General features: G+C 33.4%; 4 protein-coding genes across 4 annotated transcripts in view; 3 read left to right on the top strand and 1 right to left on the bottom strand.

Annotated features, from left to right (window-relative positions):
- The window catches only part of LOC127866056 (uncharacterized), a 212,595-nt gene that overhangs the window by 147,749 nt on the left and 42,978 nt on the right, over positions 1-21,868 (top strand). The gene's annotated exons all lie outside the window — the stretch shown is intronic.
- Positions 1-21,868, bottom strand: part of LOC127864779 (uncharacterized) — a 236,872-nt gene that overhangs the window by 205,216 nt on the left and 9,788 nt on the right. The window lies entirely within an intron of this gene.
- LOC127864782 (uncharacterized) lies at positions 10,118-12,908 on the top strand. The gene is made up of 4 exons (XM_052404659.1): positions 10,118-10,343; positions 10,869-10,970; positions 11,298-11,402; positions 12,025-12,908. Exons 1-4 carry the CDS (start codon positions 10,277-10,279, stop codon positions 12,276-12,278), a joined length of 528 nt encoding a protein of 175 aa, XP_052260619.1. The 5' UTR covers positions 10,118-10,276; the 3' UTR covers positions 12,279-12,908.
- LOC127864780 (uncharacterized) lies at positions 18,518-21,019 on the top strand. Its single transcript, XM_052404657.1, has 4 exons — positions 18,518-18,721; positions 19,376-19,477; positions 20,149-20,253; positions 20,698-21,019. The coding sequence occupies exons 1-4, from the start codon at positions 18,649-18,651 to the stop codon at positions 20,973-20,975; spliced, it is 558 nt and encodes a 185-aa protein (XP_052260617.1). The 5' UTR covers positions 18,518-18,648; the 3' UTR covers positions 20,976-21,019.

Raw genomic sequence — 21,868 nt, 5'->3', positions numbered from 1 at the left:
TCCTAAAAAAACTAAAACTTACATACATGTCTTTTTTCTATGAGCTGGCGTGCATATGGATAGTGTTTAAACCAAAGGAATCACAAGCTAAATTTCATATTGAATGCGGTTGTTAAGATAGCTACCTAGCTCTACGAAATTAATGACAAACAAATGTGCGCTTTGTTCAAAAGTTGGATGCGGCTTATTTATATACGTGTATGTTTGTAGGTACAATTCTATGCGGCATTTGCATATTTTGTTGCGCAACGCCACGAATTCCTTCAAAGTATGACCAGGACAGCGCCGCCGTTTGCTGTGTAAATGTGCTAGTGGGCATGGCTCAATTCTTCACCACGACTTTCCTACTGGTTGGATGGTTTTGGGGCGTATCCTGGGGAATCAAGATGATACATCTTTCGTGTAAAGTTTACTCCGTATTTAATCCTTGGATATGCAATAGAAGAAAGATAGTTTATCTATTATATTCAAATGATTTTGTTAAATATAAAGTGTTTTTGGGTTGACTATTGCTATGGTTACACAGTAACTTATTATTGCTTACAAAGCAGATGAAAACAGTTTTTTGACAACAACTTACACTTAAGTACCAGTCGAACGATTATTAATATAAGTATAGACGTACCTGTTTTCAAACTATAACACATACATTGACCAGGTGTGTGCTATTTAAGAACACCTAAACAATACGACACAAATAATTTACGTCTGTTGAATTTTCTTTTATTTTTTTTTTATAGAAATAAGTTTGCACAGATAATACATACACTTGTTAACATAGAATTGCTTCTTTTGCGTTAATAGTGTCCTTAGAATACACAATTAATGAGCAGATTTAATCCAAACTGTATCTATTTTTGTTTTGTTTTCAGTACAAAGACGACGGGAACTAGCAGATCAAAGGGCTATAGAGCTGAAGACAATGGCTATTAAAGCTTTTAAAACAAGTACACTAGAATGAATTTAAAGCCTGCGTTAAGATACCTGACCGTTTGACTCTGAGTAATTTTTTGACATTGTGGTGAGATTATTAAATACGGAAGTATTTACTTACATTTAATGTTAATGTGATATCATTTTAAAAGTAACTAAATGTGTCTCGTTGTTTGTTTAAAAAAAAACCACTCGAAAGCACGTGTTTATTAAATACTCCAGTCCATGAAGACGTGTTCTTGTTTAATGAGACTGTTGTAGAACTTCTGCATTAGTTTCAATACCAATACTATGTTATCGTTTCAGTACATAAAAATTTCTTGCTGAATTGATTTCTCGCGTCTACATTACAATATTAGTAAGATGTGTTTGATTTCTGCGTTTCAACGGAAAATAATTATCTAAAAATAATATTGACTTTCTTTTTACTCAAAGTTAATAATAATGTAGCTAAATATACGAGTTTCGCCTTTATAATATAAGATTGTTTAAATCTATACGCTCTCATTTTAATTCTGTAAAAACACTTAAAACGACATTGGCTTCATTAACATCGAGTGAATTATCAAAGTGATATAATAATTACATTTTGTAAACAATTACAGTGGTTTTAAAGCGCAGCATAATGCAGAAATTATTTGTTTGTTAAAAGTTGTCTAGATATCGCGTTTACGCGAGCGTATTTTGCTGAACAATGCTATAGTAGTTTCTAAACTATTTCAAAACATGAGGCTTCTTTTGTGTTAGATTCAATTCTTTTTTGTTAGATTGAGAGTCTCAGCACACCCGCTGAGAATCCAAACTGGCAAATACGCTCAAAATAACATACCACGAAATGAGCGTTATTGTTTATGTTGTAATAGCGTCGATTTAGAACACGCATACCACTTTATATGTATAGGCCGTTGTTACACTGATATAAGAAAAAATATTTAAGCCGTATATTTTATATAAACCAATCTGTATATAAATTCCACATGTTATCAGCTTCATGTGTCAAATCAATAATTTGACCCTTTGCATGCTGGGAAATTTGTCGTCTGCTTAAATGTCGTCTGCAGAATTTCTAAAATTAGCATTTTCTTCGATTTTTTTCAAAGAATACTATCAGAATAGCAAACAGTTTGGATCCTGATGAGACGCCACGTTCTGTGGCGTCTCATCTGGATCCAAACTGTTTGCAAAGGCCTTTAAAATTCAGCTCAAGCGCTTTCAGGGTTAAAATGTATGTAAATATATGAAATAAGCTTTTGTGATAAGAAAATACGATGCTAAATAATGTTGTTTAAAAATTCTATTACCGCTTCGGAAAAATGTGCGTATTCTTGCAATTGATTGTTTTTATTCACATTTGTATTCTTAAATGACCATTGCATGTTATGTAATAATATGTTAATATACTGAATAACGCGACAGAAAATACTGTGTAAATTTGAGTATGCAGACGATGTACTTTTGTATAAGTATGAATAAACTGTCCAACCAACTTGTGGGTGCTTCAAATTTGACTGACTGCTCACAAATGTGTGGTATCTTTATATAATATAATCCATTCAGCATATATTTTCATGAGATATGTTCCTTATTAAAATAATGTGATGTTAATATAAAGTCAGTATGCATATTACTGTATAAACTAATCAATATCTAATAACAATACGTTGGCTGTGTCTATATTAAAGAGTACATTAACATATTAAAAAGTGTAAAAGGTAGCAAAATGTTCTAGATTATTGATGTTTTGCCTCTTTTCTTATCTTTTTAGCCGATATGTGGTTTGAGTTAGTAAAATAGATATAAACTCTCGTAATATAAACATGTGGTAATTTTTTAGCCTAATGCAACTAGTATTCTCTAGGACTTTATATTTGGTTAAATGCATGAGAAATTTTGCTTAAATAAGTTCCCCGTTATTAACGGGGCCTAACATTTCTAGTTGCTTAGTCTGTCAGCATTTCATTGAGACCAATACTAGTGTGCATAAACATTTTTCATTAGGAGTTAAATTTACATTTGATTTCAAAATTATTTTTAAGACGCATCAAATTCCAAACGTATTGCTTCTCTCTCTATAGTTCTATTGACTTATATTTGTTTATTAAAAGTGTGATCGTTTCATGACTGTTTCCTGAATGTGTATTGTTAAATTGAACAATACCGTGCATAATAAAACATAGTTCTTTGTCAATCTTTAGATTGCTTTGTTTAATTATTATTGAAAATTCATTAAACACACTTTTTACGATTCAAATTAAGTAATACTGCGCATAACGTGTAATCAAATGTTCGAGCGTGTGGTGTATAAAATGGGTACAGCTATACAAAACGGTAAAATTGTTCATACAATGTGAATGGTGTACTTACACGTGTACACTTTTTCGAATTTGAGGTCAAGACAAAATACTTAGCAAAAATTTTCACAAACAACAAAACAGGTTAAAGAACAAATACCCGAATTGGGAATTTAGGTAAGACTGCCCTTCCATCGTTCGATTTCTCATTTCATATTTCATTTTTTTGAAACAGATTTGTAAAGATATATATTTCATATTTTTGAAACAGATTTGTAAAGATATAACTGTGTATTAAACAAGAGCTGTCAGAAGACAGCGCGCTCGACTATTCGAGTGCTTGACAGTATAAAGTAAGCTATCATGGGGAAATTGTTCATATTCAATCAGGTCAAGGTAACATAGTCATATTCTAAGTGGAAGAGGTCCATAATTGAAACATATTGAACACTTATGTTTTAAGAAGTTTTACTTTATAGACGATTCTGAGTTCAGGCATATTTTCAACAATAAATTGAACATTTGTAAAGACATAAAACAAACTCATAAGATTTTATTTCAAGTTTGATAGCAACAGCTAGGGTTAGATGGTTGGACGGTCCTTCACAAATATAATAAATAAATATTTTTGGTTTGTTTTACCATGTTTAAAAAAAATCTTTTTGGGTAGGGGGGTTATGGGGTGGGGGTGGAGAGGGGGTATAATGTGGGGTTATGGTCATTTATTAGATGATCTTTCACAAAAAGAAAAAAAGGAAAAAACATATATACATTATTTTATCTTTTTTTTTTGGGGGGGGGGGAATTCTGGGGTGTGGCGTGGGGGATGGTTTTGATGGAGTCCATTGTGATATGTCAAGTAAGTGTTGTCTTTTCAAAGTATGAATCAAATATGATCATAAATAAAAAAGACATGGCAATTTAAGCAAAATTGATTAATTTGACCTCGAGAAGCAAGGTCGTTCAAAAGTCAAGGTCAAGTTCAACTTGCCAGTTACAGTACCCTCATGATAGTAAGAAAGTATTTCAAGTTTGAAAGCAATAGCCTTGATACTAGAAGTTTAACAAGGGCTGTTTGTAAAACATGCATGCCCCCATATGGGCTGTCAGTCAGTCAGTTGTAGTGGCAGCCATTGTGTAAATACGTTTTTTGTCATTGTGACCTTAACCTTTGATCTAGTAACCTGAAAATCAATAGGGATCATCTGCCAGTCATGATTAATGTACCTATGACGTTTCATGATCCTAGGCCTAAGCATTCTTGAGTTATCATCTGGAAACCATTTTACTGTTTTGAGTCACCGTGACCTTGACCTTTGCCCTAGTGACCTGAAAATCAATAGGGTCATCTGCCAGTCATGATCAATGCACCGATGAAGTTTTATGATCCTAGGCGTAAGTATTCTTGAGTTATCATCCGGAAACCATTTTACTATTTCGATTCACTGTGACCTTGACCTTTGACCTACAGACCTGAAAATTAATAGGGGTCATCTGCCAGTCATGGTCAATGTACCTATGAAGTTGCATTATCATAGGCGTAAGCATTCTTGAGTAATCATCCGGAAACCTGTATACTGTTTTGAGTCACTGTGACCATGACCTTTGACCTAGGGACCTGAAAATCAATAGTGAACATCTGCCAGTCATGAGCAATGTACGTTTGAAGTTTCATGGTCCTAGGCGTAAGCATTCTTGCGTTATCATCCGGAAACCATTTTACTGTTTTGAGTCACTGTGACATTGACCTTTGACCTAGTGACCTGAAAATCAATATGTTTCATCAACCAGTCATGATCAATGTACCTATAAAGTTTCATGATCCTAGACGTATGCATTCTTGAGTTATCATCCTGAAACCATTTTACTGGTTCGAGTCACCGTGACGTTGATTTTTGACCTAGTGACCTGAAAATCAATAGGGGTCATTAGCCAGTCATGATCAATGCACCTATTTACTTTTATAATCCTAGGCATAAGCGTTCTTGAGATATCATCCGGAAACCATTCGGTGGACGGACCGACCAACGAACCGACGGACCGACAGACCGACATGTGCAAAACAATATACCCCCTCTTCTTCGAAAGGGGGGCATAACAAAAGTTAGCGAGTCTTCCAAATCTGAAAGCAATAGCTATGATACTTTCAGAGTAAAATGGACCAAAACACAAAACTGAGTCAAATGTTCAAAAGTATAAAAAGTGGTCGTTATTTTGTCAAAATGCCAGTCAGAGTAAAATTACTTTGCCTCTACAGTCCCGTTATGATAGTTATGAAAGTGTTTCAAGTATGAAAGCATTAGCTTTGGTACTTAAGGAACAAAGTGAACCTAAACACAAGTATAAAAAGGGAACAGAATCCTTACAAAATGCTTGATACAGTTGTCTACTCTTGTTTATAGATTAGGGTCATGTTGGTAAAGAATTATGCAATTTATAAAAGCAATATGACAAGGTACAAAGAAAATGTTTGAGGTGGCACGCAAACGTATAAATAGATTTATCAATAATATGCATATACTAAGTGGACACAAAGCCATAATTTTTACAAAATGCTTAATACAGTTGTCTGCTCTTGTTTATAGATTAGGGTCATGTTGGTAAAATAGTATGCAAAAGATAAAAGCAAAATGTCAAGGGACATAGAAACTATTTGAGGTGGTACGCAAACTGTAACATAGATTTATCAATAATATGCATATTCTAAGAGGAAAACGGCCATAATTCTTACAAAATGCTTGACACAGTTGTCTGCTCTTGTTTATAGATTGGGTTTATGTTGGTAAAGAAGTATGCAAAATATAAAAGCAATATGTCAAGGGACATAGAGAAAATAGTTGATGTGGTATGCAAACTTTAACATTCCAACGCTCACACTAACGACCACACAAACACTAATGCTAACGCCGACGCCGGGGTGAGTAGGATAGCTCCACTCTATATATTTCATATTGTAATGTATCGCTACCATTTAGTTTTACCCAGCCTATAATTTAGCCGCTCTTGTCAGGATGGCTTCAAAACAACTGCGGTTCATGTTTTCAACATATTTTATTTGCAGATACAAAAAGTTACAAACATTATCGCATTATAAAGTCGACATGTTTCAAAAGGCACTTCAATTTAGACTTTAAACACAAATCTTATAACAAGTATTTTCTTATAGCGCAGATACATTCTTGAGCTTTCTGGAGTTCATAAGACAAAGGATGAATTATTTTTAATGTACTAAATACTGTAACCAAAGATGTAAAGTTAGTTTTAACTTGTAAAATAGCTTACCATTCTCAGAATGGAGAAGATCTGACAATAAGATCTAAATAATTAATAAAGATCTGATTTGTATGCCGTAATGAACGGACATTTTGTGATCATGAAAGATAACAAATGTTGTTTATCCGCGCTATTTATACCTGCGGCTAAGCAACTTTGGATTTAGGATTCTGAGCACTAACCAATCAAAATGACTTAGGAATTTCATCAGCCAATCAAAATGACTTCGGATTACTACAACCAATCAAATTCATTTAGGAATCATAAATCCTAAACAAAATTCGCTAGCGGTAAACGTTCAACAATAATATTATATTTTAACAAACAAAACATTTTATGAGCAATATAGATGAGCAAAACATTCTACATCTAACAATGAACAAATGTACTTCTCTCTGACCTAAACAAACATGCAGTTATGACAGAGAAAACATTTCTTGGTACAATATATCCGAATTATTGAAACAGCTGAAAAGCGCTTTTTAGGAATGGCGAAATTTGCACAAATAACAACACAAATGAACATTGACAGTAAGTTTTAGCAAATAATTTTGGTTAATGCTCTTTTAAATACACATGCCAAATAATCATCTCAGCTTATATGTGCTATCCTTAAACTATATGTATAAACCTGATGAAGGAGTGATAGATAACTGATTAAAATAATTAACAAATGACAATTGTTTACTTTTGAACTACACAACAATGAACATGGTAGGAGATACTGCAAGGCATTACAATATATAATAGTCGAGCCAAAAATATGTGAGATGGTACGCAAACTTTAACATAGATTTATCAATAATATGCATATTCTAATTGGAAAAATGGCCATAATACCAACACAATGCTTGATACAGTTGTCTGCTCTTGTTTATAGATTAGGTCATGTTGGTTAAGCAGTACGCAAAATATAAAAGCAATATGTCAAGGGACATAGAAAATATTCGAGGTGGTACGCAAATTTTAACATAGATTTATCAATAATGTGCATCTTCTAAGTGAAAAAATGGCCATAATTCTTACAAAATCCTTGATACAGTTGTCTACTCTTGTTTATAGATTGGGGTCATGTTGATAAAGAGGTATGCAAAATATAAAAGCAATATGTCAAGGGACAATTTTTGAGGTGGTACGCAAACTTTAACATTCCAACGCTCACGCCGACGCCGGGGTGAGTAGGGTAGCTCCACTATATCTATTTCATATATAATATTCGAGCTAAACATTCTTAACAAAGGGAGAAAAGTAGACAATATGGCCATTCACGATTCGTGATTTAGCTCCTCAAATCGGCAGCGCCACTCGTTAACCGTTTTATCAAAGCAAGAACCATACATCACTATACAAGGGAATAGAGAATCATTCTTGTTTAATTTTCAAATAATTTTTATTTTAAGGGTGAACTTTATTTTTGCAATGAAAGGTTTTCACATTTCGTTTAACTATGAAACAAGAGCCTACACTGTACATGTGACATAATTCTCAAGAATGTTCGAGAACGTGGAACCTAGCGCTCCCGTCCTGAAACATAACATAGACTACAGATTGGGTTAAGACGCGTTGAAACCTCACATATCGTTCTGTGGAATTCGCTCACTCAATTATAGTTTAATAATCAATCTCCTCATAGATATCCAAATGCAATGATATAAATTAAAAACTTGTTTTCCTACTTTATTTATAACAAATAAGGAAACTAATTAATTAATTAATTAGTTTCCTTATTTGTTTATTTGTTTATAATTAATTAATTAAAGTAATTGCTTCTTCCTGTATTTTCGCGATGGCGACCTGCAATATTAACTATATGGTGCTATATTCTTAAATGTTTTTGTTACATGAAGAGATTTAGTTTACACTTGTTCGTAATTTTATTACATCGTTCCTCAAAAAAGTTCCAACTGTTGCTCTTGTCTCATTCCTACTATTGAGTAATTAGATGGATGATTGGTGCATAATTTTAATTTACATGTTACATATACTTTTCATTATTAGTTACAAGGTTGCTGATTGACATTGTTATAGAGGGCCATACTATTAAAAATTGTCAAAAGCGTAAACCAGTTGTGACGGGGAATGCATTTTCTTACTTATCATTGGGACAGATATTCAAGAAATTATACAGTTTTTCGTCTTATAGAAAACAAAATTAAAAAGTTTATGCGAAAAAGGTGTATCAATAAATTGTGTCGCCAAACTTACTTGCATAGCAACGTCCGAAATATGCAATTTCCGACTAATATTTCAACCATTAAAATTCATTATATTATGGCAACTGAACTGTTTTACTTGCAGATAAGCAAAAGAAACATTTGTTTTGATAAACATGAAACAAAGCAACCGTTCTACTTATAATTTCAACGGCAAAACAATTAATTATTCGTATACTCAAAATTGCATCGCACATTTCAATGCATCGCAATTCAAATTATGCCCCTTGAACATTAAATACAGATATTGCTATAAAATATTCATTTAACGTTATCAAACATAAGTTATTTCAATCATACTTGATTTATTGAGAACACAACAAATATATGAATGCAAAAACAAACCTACGTCAGGACAGGTATAGAATGTGATGTCCTCGTCGGTGTTTGGAGATCATCTTTTAACAACTCATTGACTCAGCGGTTCATTGACTTGTCTGTCTAGCTGATAGCGACTCAATAAGTCTTCATCTCGAAGATCGCTAATATTCTTTCTTTCGCAAAACAGCCTTCTGTGGTCAGAATACGTCTAAAGCTCCTATAATAATAGTGTCTTGTCCTGATAAAACTGGGCTTAATTCATGTGCGTAAAGTGTCGTCCCAGATTAGCCTGCGCAGTCCGCACAGGCTAATCAGGGACAACACTTTCCGCTTAAACTTGATTTTCAGTAAGAAGGGACTTCCTTCAAACAAAAAATACCATAAAAGCGGAAAGTGTCGTCCCTGATTAGCCTGTGCGGACTGCGATGTTTGGACGAAGCTCCTCCCAACTGCCCAGCTAGCATTAAGCATATCATTAACCCGTCAAACCTGAAAATCCTGAAACATACTGAGATTCTCATGGTTAACATTACGACCGAGATTCCCTTACTGGACACTCCTACGGCCGCCATGTTTACGAATGCTAATACTGGTCGTGCCAAATTGTAACTTTAGGCAAAAATCTAACGATATCTTCGCTGCGATAAAACGGTTCACGTTACTTACGATAAGCGTACGACCGATTCTTACGAATCTAACGTAAGATCCCCATAAGATATGTTTATAAAGCGGCCTCCCAGTGCTTAGCAACGGCCGTAGCTTTAGTATATTATGTGCTTATGTTGTTTCGTGTGTTGTCGTACTGTTTTGGCAATTGGTAACTTGCCAGGAATAAAGTACCACAGACGAGTGTATAATAGGACTGCAAAACTGCTGTAGAAACAAGACTTTCATTTCTTATAACAAATAAGTTTGACAAAAATGTCGAAGAACTCGCCCGACATCTATTTGAAAGGAATAAACACTTGCGGCCTTAAGTTACTTCAGTTGTCATGTCGACAAAGGGAGGTAACAACTGCAGCCTTTAGCTTAAACACTTATCGATTGAAATCCAATAGGAAGAAACGGGCTATAGATTTACGGCTCGTGTCACGCTCAAATAATTTTTAAAACTACCGGGTACATTGAATAACAGACCAATATAGGTTCTCCTTTAATAGGACTTAAATATGTGCTTTTGACGTAAAATCAAAATGGCGGATTAGTATTTCTGAATATTGAAACTTGTCACAAATCACACCCAAAATGGTGTTAATACATAATACAGGAATGCAAGTTCTTCTTGTACTAAGTATCTTTAGTACATGTACAGGTATGTTTAAAATGGTTTCTTTTATTTCTCTGGCAGTCCTTTGTTCTATCATGTTCACTTGTGTGTAACGAATACAACTAAAATCGTAGTTTTTATATATTAACATAAATTCATTCGTACACAATCTGATCAAGCTTCTGGTAGTAAAGAAGTCGTAATTGTAGCATTTGTAATAGTAGAAGCAGTGTAATGAGTAGAAAGAGCAGCAGTGGCAGAAGTAGAAGTAACAATATTGTAAACGCAGACAGTGATGCTATTGTTTATGCTGATATTAACCCATGTATGCCTAGCGTCTAGAAAAAAGGCCTTGGCAAACAGCGTAGACCCATATGAGACGCCGCATGATGCGGCGTCTCATCAGGGTCTGCGCTGTTTTCTTCAATGAATTTCTGTAAGAAATATTCTAAATATAGAAATAAATATACTAGACATCCCTAATTTTTGAAATAAATTGATCCAATTTAGAAGGATGGGAGAGTACACTAGGCATATATGGGTTAATCGTCGTCTTTTATTTCTATTCAGGTCTAATGTGCTATTTCTGTTCGGACACAAGTAACGAGGCGGGTAAAAACTCGTGCCAATCTTGGGTGAAATCCATGAGATATTTCCGCAAGAAATATAACGGTGAGATGTGCAAAAAACTAGTTATTTAATAGTTATATATAATTTAATCATTTTAATTTGTATTGTTTTATGTTCTTTTTCGTGTTTTTTTCTTGTCGTTGTCTTTCTAGTTGATTGGGCTAAAATAATTTTTGTGCCATCATTTAAGTAACGATTACAAAACGATGTGTACGAACAATCCAATTCTTCTTTGGATTTAGAATTAATTTTATTTATTATTATTATTATTATTATTATTATTATTTACATCAGTTGAACTAATGCAAATTATAACGTTATAATATGTACAATATTTCAGTGAAATATATGTATATATCTTTTTTTCAGAAAAAGGTGTATTTGATACAACGAAATATGTAAAGAACTGCACAGGGTTTGCCGATTTACCAGAAGAGCAAATAACATGCGGTATTTTTTCCACTCAGTCCAGAGGTAGGCTTAGGGCTTAATTACTATCTTAATTTGTGATAAAAATATATATATGTACTATATTAGTCTGCGTTATGAAAGTTTTCATAGTTTGAAGAAAATAATAGCGTGTACCAAACATTTTAATCCGTTTGGTATTTGAATAATTGTATGTGCATTATTTATAGTTAGAATACATATGAAGTAATAATTGCAATTTACAAGTACATTTAGGAAATACTCTTATATTCGTTTTTTAAAATTTACCACAACATGTCAAATAAGTCCTAAAATCAAAGATATATATTCACATTTAAAGATCTTGTTCCCCTCAGCAAATTTGCAAAATTTTAAGTTAATATCTAAGTCATTTTTTGAGAATCGAACATCTTTAATAAGATAATGATGTTCAAATACATAATTTATATTTATTTGAAATCAAGCAATTTCAATGCTAGAAGAACCCGAAAGTACTTTTGTTTTATGTATACAGTGATTGTCGGTAAATTGTTTTTTTTACTTCCATGTTTTTGTTCAAGATAAGTTGCTGTTTGTGTTGCTGCTGTCATTGTTGACCACATTCCATCTATCCAAAAGATCTTAAATACATTCAAAAAAAAAAGTAATGCGGGCTTTTCTCTTGCAGGGTTGATGCGCAGTTTCATCAGGGATTGCAGCGACGGGAAGAGTTTCTATGATACAAGTCTGAACGAACAATTTGAGAACCGTCTCATGGCTGACAATCAAACATCATGCGTGTACAAAGGAACGAGTGACATTGTTTGCATAACTCTATGTAAAGACAACTTTTGCAACGGCCCTCTGCTGTCGTCGACAAGTACAATAGAATCACTGTTCGCTTTGCACGTGTTAGCTGCATTTACTAAGTATTGGCTCTGAAAGACAGTGTAACATTTTATACTTTTTGTATTAGACCAATGATGTTCAAATACAGTTTTTTTTTGTATTTTTTGTATTTCAAATCGCACAGTTTTATTGCACATGTTGGTTATTATCGGACCAATAAATATACCGTCCCTTTTCTCATACAGCACAACAATTTTAATTATTCTCATATACTTTCTTCATGTAACTACTTATTTATTGATTAGGCTTCGACATTTATGTACGGACTATTTTTTACCATTCAGTTCATTTCGTATTTGTTTTCTATGAGTATGATACCCGAGATTAGCATTATGTTACAAAACAGGTCTTCATGTTATCATTTATAACAAAATAAATGAATTATATAGTCCATTTAATCGCAAATGTACATGCGTTTAAGACTTCAAATATTTATAAGTAGTCTTTACCAATTGAATAAAACGTTACTAGTCGATATTTGTTCATAAAACATTTTAATGAGCGTTTGTTAAATAACAGTTTGATCTGATTGTCTACTTGTATATTTTTGAATATATGCTCAACTCTCGTTAATAGGAATTATGTGTCAGATGGTTGTCGTTACTTCAAGTCTGTGATTTTGTTTTATTTTAAAAACATGAAATAAATTGTGTTTTACTCATAGTAATTAGTTAATTTGTTATTCTCTATTATCAAAGTACTTTTAAATTCTCATCATCATTATCAACCATATCATCATAATCCTATCAACATCATTATCATTATCATACAAATAATAAACCAAAGACAAAATAAGAGTGGGTGTTTGTATTTGACAGGACTTGTCAATGATATGTATTTCGCCAATGAACATCCGACTTACTTTATCACGCCGGGTATGCGAATACTTCGTTTACGGATGGCACTTCACTTACAGAGAACAACAAACGCCACGCGCGAGAGGTGAGTTCTTTAGCTTTTTTGTATTTATGTTCTGTTTATTTGGTTTTTAGACACAGAACATTGTTTGGGTGATTAATGGTATAGCACTTCGTATTGCGAAGAAAGAAATTCGCGGAAAAACGGTGAATTATTTAAAAAAAAAAGATAAAATTTCATCGATAATCAGCATGAATTGAATGATCAGTACATATTTAAACAAAATAAACATACTTGGAAATAAATCAAGAACGTGCTTACTATTCGAAATAAAAGATCAATATATCCAGTAATGTTACAACATGTTACATTTTAGTTTACTAATGTATTTGAGAAAATTCAAATGTTTTAAGAGTCGCATGCACATTTTTCATCTGCACTTCGTTTACCGATCATCTAAAAAACAATGGCACTTCGTTTCCTGACATCTAGACACTTTTTTCCAGATATAACACACTCGTATTTTTTTAATCAAAAATGCAGAATTCGCTGTGGAATACTGTTAAAGTAAGCAGGCAATAAATAAAAATGTATGTACTTAGTACGCAAATAAAAAACGAATAACCGAAGCATGTTCTTATCCCTTTGAAATATGATTATGATTTGGTATAAATGTGAAAGATAAATGTTAAACAAATCGGATATGTCTAATGAGTAAAATCTATATGACCATATATTTTAAATTACGTTCTAAGCGGTTGATCTAAAGCATTTATCTTTATGTCCAAATGAAGGTACTAAGGCTATTTTCTTTAAAATTAGATAGCATGTCATGAATAATCACTCTGCTTAAACTGCCTCTCAGAGATTAATATCAGCAGCGATGCAGGTTCGAAATTCTATTGGAACTTTTTGGCTCAATGCCAATAAACGAAAATAGCAATAAAAGAACGGGCGGGGTTGATTTAATCACACGATAGTGGTGTAAAAATTATGCATATCCGTCTTTTTTTTAATATAAACACAACACATGCTGCATATGAAGTTCTATCCAATATAGCACCCTAAACTTCGTTTGTGTGGGTATACTAAGTACTGACTCCATAATATGACATTTAAATATTTTATGTACGCATTCCTTTTTTTCCAGAATCAGTTGATTTTACGATTTAATTTTAACCGTGATTCTTAAAACTCAACCAATACAGTGATTTAGGGTCAGGTGAATCGCACTTCGAGCAAACGTTAGCGTTGCGTAAAGGGAAGTGCTCCCTATAAGCAGGGCTCAAAATACAGGGAGTTTTACCATTCTCTTTTTAGTTTTGTTGCTACGCATAAGTATCGTCTTGATGATGCGATTCAAATAAGCACAACCGACATAGGATTTTATGAAGAACAAATGTGTATTTGCGTCATAAAGACCCCTTCACTACCGTTATCTAGAGCCCTGCTATAAGTAAAATTAAACACGATTGTGTTGATTCGCATTATCCGTAAACATTTATTTAAAGGGCACAATAAATATTATCTTATTTGAAAATTGCAATAATAATAAACATAGTATAAATTAATAGTTATGTGATTTTTGAAAAATATATTAAAAAAATGTTTCGTATGAATAGCCATAATATAAATAAATGCATTTGAGGTAGAAGATAAAACTCAGTTATTAGAGTGCCCGCTTTGTTGAAAGTCTCCGTAATCTGAAGTGCCCTTTATCGGTAAACAAAGTGGCTGCAACTTTATGTATGCCACCTATTACAAAATGTACTATCTTTGTTTATATTTCATTGAATGCTATCAAAATTTCAGTATGTGAAGCACAGTGATTACTCTACATGCTGGAATAGCAAAAAATTTCTTGCAATAATTCTAAGTAGTTTTATTTTGTTAAAATGTTTACTGTTCATCCAGTTTATGCTGTTTTCCGATCAAATTTTCTATTTTTTGGGCAAAACTGTTCCATTCTTCCGTGAAATTGTGTATTCCCAATACAAAAGGATACACCATTTATCAACTCGACCATGTGTCTTGTCTTAAAAACTAATCTTTAGGATATAACTTTAAATAAAACAGAGGAACTTACCTCTAACGCGTGGCGTTTGTTGTTCTCTGTTAGTGAAGTGCCATCCGTAAACAAAGTATTCGCATACCCGGCGTGTTTATCACCCTTTCGTTTTCCTTTTCCATAACTTGTGCAAATCTCTTGCACTACGGTTACATTACATTCACCTCTGTGTTGGGCTCAGAACGGACTATTGTTATGAAAGCGTCTCATTTATGTCATGATCATTCCAAGCGTTCATCATTGAGGTTACAGAATACTAAAAAATCTCTTGCACGACGGTTACATTGCATTCAGCGCATTAAAGAAAACCATCTCATACCATGATATCTTATATCAGTCTTAATTCATTATTATAAAATTGATTTGTTTTTTATGTTAAGAAACCAACATACATACACACGTCGAAGCAATTCTTAACGTCACTCGAAAAAAGTATGTCCAATTGTTTACATTTGTGAAGTGCGTGGAATGATTCCATCTGCGTCAATGGGCAATAAATTAGTTCCAAAGAGTTGCATTAAAACTCGCAAGTTTTTGCACGATTTATCGTACATTTAAAAGTCATATTTCTTAATTTAATGCATGCGATCTTAAATATCCAATCAAATATACATTGAATGCGTTTGTTCGGTTTTACCTATTTTATAGACAAAATGGCAAGCTGAGCATTTCGCAGAGTTTTATGTGAGAGCAAGGAACGACAACTCTGCGTGGAGATTGAACTTGTGCCTGTCAAATACACACCTCGAATGGCGACTCAGTAGATTTGCAAATCATATATACTACTGAACGAAAAACACGAGCGCTTTCGCGCTAAATCTCAAACATAACACCCGTGCATTTTTTGCGCTAAACCATTACCATAACATCTCTTCTTAAATAAATGTATAAAACCATACTATACCGTATTTATCAAACCGAGAATAATTTCAAAAAAGTTAATCATACGGGGAGTATTTTATCATAGAGTTTGTTTCGTTATGCGTTACAAACGCTGCAGAGACCGAATAAAAGTAAATGATGTCTTACATGGTAAACTACCTAAGTAGAGATTTATTGATGGTAATGTTGTAATGTCTTTGCATTCACAACATATAATATGCTAATACCGTGAACATTCGAAATAATTTTCCCATTCGGCTTATGCCTATGTTTACTTTGCTCGACGCTGGGTATGAAAATTTAAATGCATTACACATAAAACCTCAGTGACCACTACATTCATTGGCCTGTTGCATTAAGCATATCATTGTTTAAAAATCATCGTGTATGCTAGAGGCTTTGTTGCAGGCAATGAATAGAGTTGTTTTGTGCACATAATACATTTCTTGGGTTATTTTTTTGAATTCTAAAGGACGGACTTTGAATGAAGACATTGGAAGTGTGTTTACTTTCTTAGATATGTTTCATTTAAAGACCAAGGATTACAGGGTATTTCACTGTAATATACCAACCCGTCCCACACGAAATGTGATCACCCATTGCACATTGTATACGATTTCTTGAACCGTAAAAAGTAATTTGTGATTTGAATGTATTTTGCTCAACTGAATTTCGATGGCGCTAAACCATGGAGTGTAATACATGACTAAACACAGCAAAATATCAGTTTATCGATAAGGTGACAATTTACAGTTACGCCGTAACATTACAAATAATGTTAAAGGGGCCTTTTCACAGATGTTGGCATATTTTGAAGTTTGTCATTAAATGTTTTATATTGATAAATGTTAACATTGGATCTAAAAAGCTCCAGTAAAAAAATCAAGAATAAAATTTAAAAAAGGAAAAAAAGTAGCCCGCAGCAGGGCTCGAACCAGTGACCCCAGGAGTCCTGGAGTAAAAACCAATTAGACCGCTCGGCCATCCTGCCAATTATCGATAAGAGGCGTATATTAAACTTCATTTAAGCAATATTCGTAGTTTCACAAAATTAAACGACAACAACAGAACTCTCCAAATTATTCAAACGTTTCGCGTTGCAACGCTTTATAATTTTCAGGTTTTCAAATCGTCAAAAGATGCATATAATGGCTATATTAGAACATGGTAAATGTTCAGTATTGCTGTTTCCTCACAAATATCATAATTAAACAGAAAATGTGCGAATCTGAAACAACTTTTTTCAATTTTTTTCAATTTACCAAAACGTGAAAAGATCCCTTTAAGATGTTGTTTAATAATTTCTTCGTTTTTTAACACGACTCAAATATAGTTCAATGGTAGCTTTTTAGCGTATTTTAAGTTCTGTCATTTATAATGAGCGGCTCGATTCCAATGACAGCATAAGACACTCCCGAGTCCGTTTGCTGGGTACAACTAGTATTCTTTGTCTAAAGAGAAGATCGTTATAAAGCGCCAAGTGTTGCGATCAAAACCGGAACATCCAGACCTCTAGGACAACCATATCACCCTTGTCCCCGCAAGCGGATACACTTGTCCGTGTACTATAACTATTAATTCATATGAAGTAATATTTACGTTTTCCTTAAACCGTAAACTTGTAAATCAGTGTATAGTTACAAGCCAGTGTTATCAACCATGTGCATTAATCATTTCTAAAGGTTAGGTGAATATATTTTGTCCCACATTTCAATGTACGGAAAATTGTATTGATTTTATTCAGTCATAAACATAACTTTTCCGCTCCACATGCAAAAAATAAATCACACTATGCATTACCTAACCCGGATATAAAATTTGGTTCGTGGATGAATTAATTGAGAACTAACTGCCAATAAAAAAATGTAAAAAATATATTAAACAAAACTCATTTTGTAGACATCACAATCGTGTACCATGATAAACGGTGTTTCTACATCATGTACTTTAAGTTTTATAATGAACACTTTCATATGTCACATATTGACGCCTGTGTATGTTTGTAACAATCTAAAACTATTCACCTGTGTCAAATTACACAATTGCCATCCCAGTATATTTTAAGAGGATCATCTTGACTCGCACAACGTGTCGAATATGAATACACATACTTTTATGCGTAACGTTTGTATCGTATGTGTGATATTTGTTTTTAATTTTGTAATAGTTTTGTGAAAGAAAACTCGGTAAAATATTCTTATATATGAATGCAGTAAAGATTAGAACAGACGTTTATGATTCTTAGAAATCATTCAAATAAAACCATCCTTTAAGTTTACTTAAATACCATGGCCCATGTTAAACCTTATTACCATGCAGTTAAAGTGTCATCGATATAACATTCGTTGGTATGTACCTCTCATAGGGATGAATACCCAGTGATTTAAACATTCGTTCAATCAGGCGTATTGAATTTCAACTACCGGGTTGGGTTAGCTTATGAACAATTCACAATCCTCGTACCTGCCAACTGTTCTGCTTTATGCTAACGCAGGTTGATACTGTAGTGTGCGCATGTTAAGTTTTATTCTTTATTTACTTTTTTCGTCTCAATATGCTCTTTAGTTGTTTGCTCGTTATGCGCCATGTTTGAAAATGGATAGCGGCAGATGTTTGAAAGTATTTTTGTTGCTGATGTTTACTGTGAATTATTTATCCGTATGCGATGGTACGTAAATCATTTGTTTTCGTGTATTGAACTTACAAATATAAAAAGTGTATTATATAAATTATATATATATAAATTGTATAAGCGTTACACGCGTTCTAGTTTATGATAAATCAAAACAAAACCAGCATTAATTTTTAAGTAGAACTCCTTCCATGAATTTATTTTAAAAAAGTACGACGTTTTACTTATTTAACACTTAAATAAAATGGTTTTACTACATTAAGCATATCGTATAATGGTTTATGCACATACACAACACTGTGTGTTTCTGATTCGTAAATCAAAATTGTTCAGTATTTTACAAATAAATACAAATATAACGCAATTATAACCCTTCATTCGCGTAAATAATAAGCATGTTATGGATACTGTTGCGGAATAAAGGCTATGAGTTATAGCGTTTATAAACGTACACATACTAAATGCAAAATGCTCTATTTTCTCTGAAAAAGTTGTAATTAACACTTTTTCCCGTAAATGACAATGTAAGTGACCGTTATGTCCTGTAAATGACTTAACTTTGTTATGTTGAGGTTGAAGCTTTTATTTGCCTATTTTATTAACATATTGTAAAAATGTGCATATTAACTTCATACATGAAACGCAGATACAAAGCTCATGGTATGACAACTTGTATAGTTCTGTTGGCAGGTCTGATGTGTTATTTTTGCGAGGACAGCAGTAACAAGGACGGCAAGAACCGGTGCCAGACTTATATCAGGTCGATGAAACACTACCGTAAAAAATACAACGGTAAGTCATGTAACAGTTAAGGATGCGGCACTTGTAGGTAACCGTTTATTATAGACTCTTAGTTTCGAGAATTAGAAATATGATCGTGTATCGGTAAGGCATTACTGCTGACAATCTAATCCTTAATTTGAGCCATAAAGTTTTCCCAGAAGACGTATAACGGTTACCTTAAATTAAGCCAGGAAACACATTTACTACCACATGAATTACAAGTGTGTAACATAAACACAAAACGCCGGTCCGAACCGGAAGATTGCACCACAAAAGGTATATATACGGCCGAGTAATGTTTTAAAAACGTGTTCGTCCTGTTACAATAAAGCAGCTTAAGCTAGACTAGAACAATGATGCAATACTGAGTAAAATAGAACATTAAGTCTCTGTGTTGTAAAGACGGTATATATGTGTCCGATTCCAAAACAATATTTGCCTAGCTCATATTTACTTAATGCACACTTCCCGTTTAATAACAACGAAACTTGATTACTTCAACGTATTCATTCCGATTCAGATTCAATTTGCGAAACGCTAGACACTCAATCTTGTATTTTAAAATACAAATCTGGGTTTAAACTATAAATCAGATTTACATTATCATTTTTATTTAATTGAAGTAAAATTTATTTTGTCTATCGGAAGCAAATTTGCTTATATGTTGAGTTGTATTACAGAAAAAGGACAGTTTCACACGGACAAGTTTGTGAAGAATTGCACAGGGTACGCCAATCTGCGGGATGATCAAGTGCATTGCGCCATTCTGACTTTGAAGACCGGAAGTACATATATTTTTTATATTCATGATAGTGTTTTCCTTATCCTGCAGGAAATATATGTATGTTCTTATTTGTCATCGTTAGGTGTTACAAATAGTTCAATCACTTCCATGGTACTGATAGATTCACAACTGCATTGTGTTTTTGTAAAGGATCATTCCAAAACTATTCACACTCACACATTGATTGTAATATTCGAAGTAAAGATATTATGAACAATTTATATCAACACGTATACAATCAATTATACAAGCTTGATAACTAGAAACTAGTATGCAAGTTTAATGTTGTGGTATTCTTTGTATTTGTAATACTTGAGAAAATAATATTAAGAAGCTGTATATCGAATTTTTACATAACGTTTTTTTTTTTAAGATTTACACCAAAGAAAACTAAAATACATGAAATTCAATTGGTCGTTTACTAAAATCACGTTTTTTGTTCCAGGTACGGTAAGGACTTTTCTTCGGGACTGCAGTGACGGCGAAAATTTCTATAGTCCCGAAATAAATGAGCGGTTTTCAAACATGACTTTCGATGGCAACCAGACACAGTGCGTACGCCCAAGTACCGATGACGAGTACTGTGTGACGCTGTGCAATGGCGACAATAATGACTTCTGCAATGGTCCGGTTTTGTCTGCCGCTATGCGGAGTTTTTCTGCGTTTTCTGTTTATATCAATATTTTGATAACAGGATGGATCCTCAAATTCTTAACAATTTGATACTCATTGATTAATAAAAAAACCTATCTGTGAATATAGATTCTTGTTAATTTATATAAACATGATATTTGTGCCCTAAACGTAGGAAATATTTTTGAAACAAGATAACCAAAAATCCTAGGTCGCTCAAATGCGATCCGAACTTATGTAGTTGTTCTAAGCAGCTTTTGTGATGTTTTCGGAAGCATTTATTAACCCATTTATGCCGAGTGGACTCTCCCATCCTTCTAAATTGGATCAATTTATTTCCAAAATTAGGGATGTCTAATATACTTATTTTTATATTAAGAATCATGCGGCGTCTCATCTGGGTCTACGCTGTTTGCAATGTCCTTTTTTTAGGACGCTAGGCATAAATGGGTTAAGTCAGGCGAAATAGAAATGCCAAAAAAACGAAAACTGCCCCGCACCTGGTGGCAATCTTTTTCATCGAACCGGAACCATTTCCGACCTCAGCCGAGACTTCACTGGAACAAATGTTCTGAACAGATTAAATAACGACTGGGCAAATAAATCGGATGGCATACGTTTCAGATATTTGAACTAGGACCCTTTTGTTACACCCACGGAGAAGTTTCAAGGAAGCGTGGAAAATCATAGCGACAAATGGTACGACCAAGTTTCATTAAGATTGGACAAAATGTTGACTCTAGAATAACAACTTCAATGTTCACGACGAACACCGAACGAAGGGCAAAAGCGATCATAGAAACTCACAATGAGCGTAAAAGAAGATAATTTAACGTGTTAAACTTATGTTATTATTACAGTGTTATTTATGAACTGAGCAATGCATGTTTAACCTAATAAATCAATATTGTGCATACATGCGTTTTAAAGAAAGCTAAATGTTCTGTATCACGACGACAACACGTGCACTATATTTTTTCGCT

This window comes from Dreissena polymorpha, chromosome 1 (genome assembly GCF_020536995.1).
Source record: "Dreissena polymorpha isolate Duluth1 chromosome 1, UMN_Dpol_1.0, whole genome shotgun sequence".
Classification (NCBI taxonomy): domain Eukaryota; kingdom Metazoa; phylum Mollusca; class Bivalvia; order Myida; family Dreissenidae; genus Dreissena; species Dreissena polymorpha.
The sequence above is the reverse complement of the archived record's forward strand: the minus strand, read 5'-3'. Positions and strand labels throughout refer to the sequence as shown.

What these genes read in the sequence shown, in the direction of transcription:
- LOC127864782 (XM_052404659.1), top strand. Translation starts at nt 10,277, where the DNA reads ATGGTGTTAATACATAATACAGGAATGCAAGTTCTTCTTGTACTAAGT. An exon ending in TATCTTTAGTACATGTACAG is followed by an intron (nt 10,344 to 10,868) that starts GTATGTTTAAAA and finishes ATTTCTATTCAG; the next exon opens with GTCTAATGTGCTATTTCTGT. An exon ending in TTTCCGCAAGAAATATAACG is followed by an intron (nt 10,971 to 11,297) that starts GTGAGATGTGCA and finishes TCTTTTTTTCAG; the next exon opens with AAAAAGGTGTATTTGATACA.
- LOC127864780 (XM_052404657.1), top strand. Translation starts at nt 18,649, where the DNA reads ATGGATAGCGGCAGATGTTTGAAAGTATTTTTGTTGCTGATGTTTACT. An exon ending in CTACCGTAAAAAATACAACG is followed by an intron (nt 19,478 to 20,148) that starts GTAAGTCATGTA and finishes GTTGTATTACAG; the next exon opens with AAAAAGGACAGTTTCACACG. An exon ending in TCTGACTTTGAAGACCGGAA is followed by an intron (nt 20,254 to 20,697) that starts GTACATATATTT and finishes TTTTTGTTCCAG; the next exon opens with GTACGGTAAGGACTTTTCTT.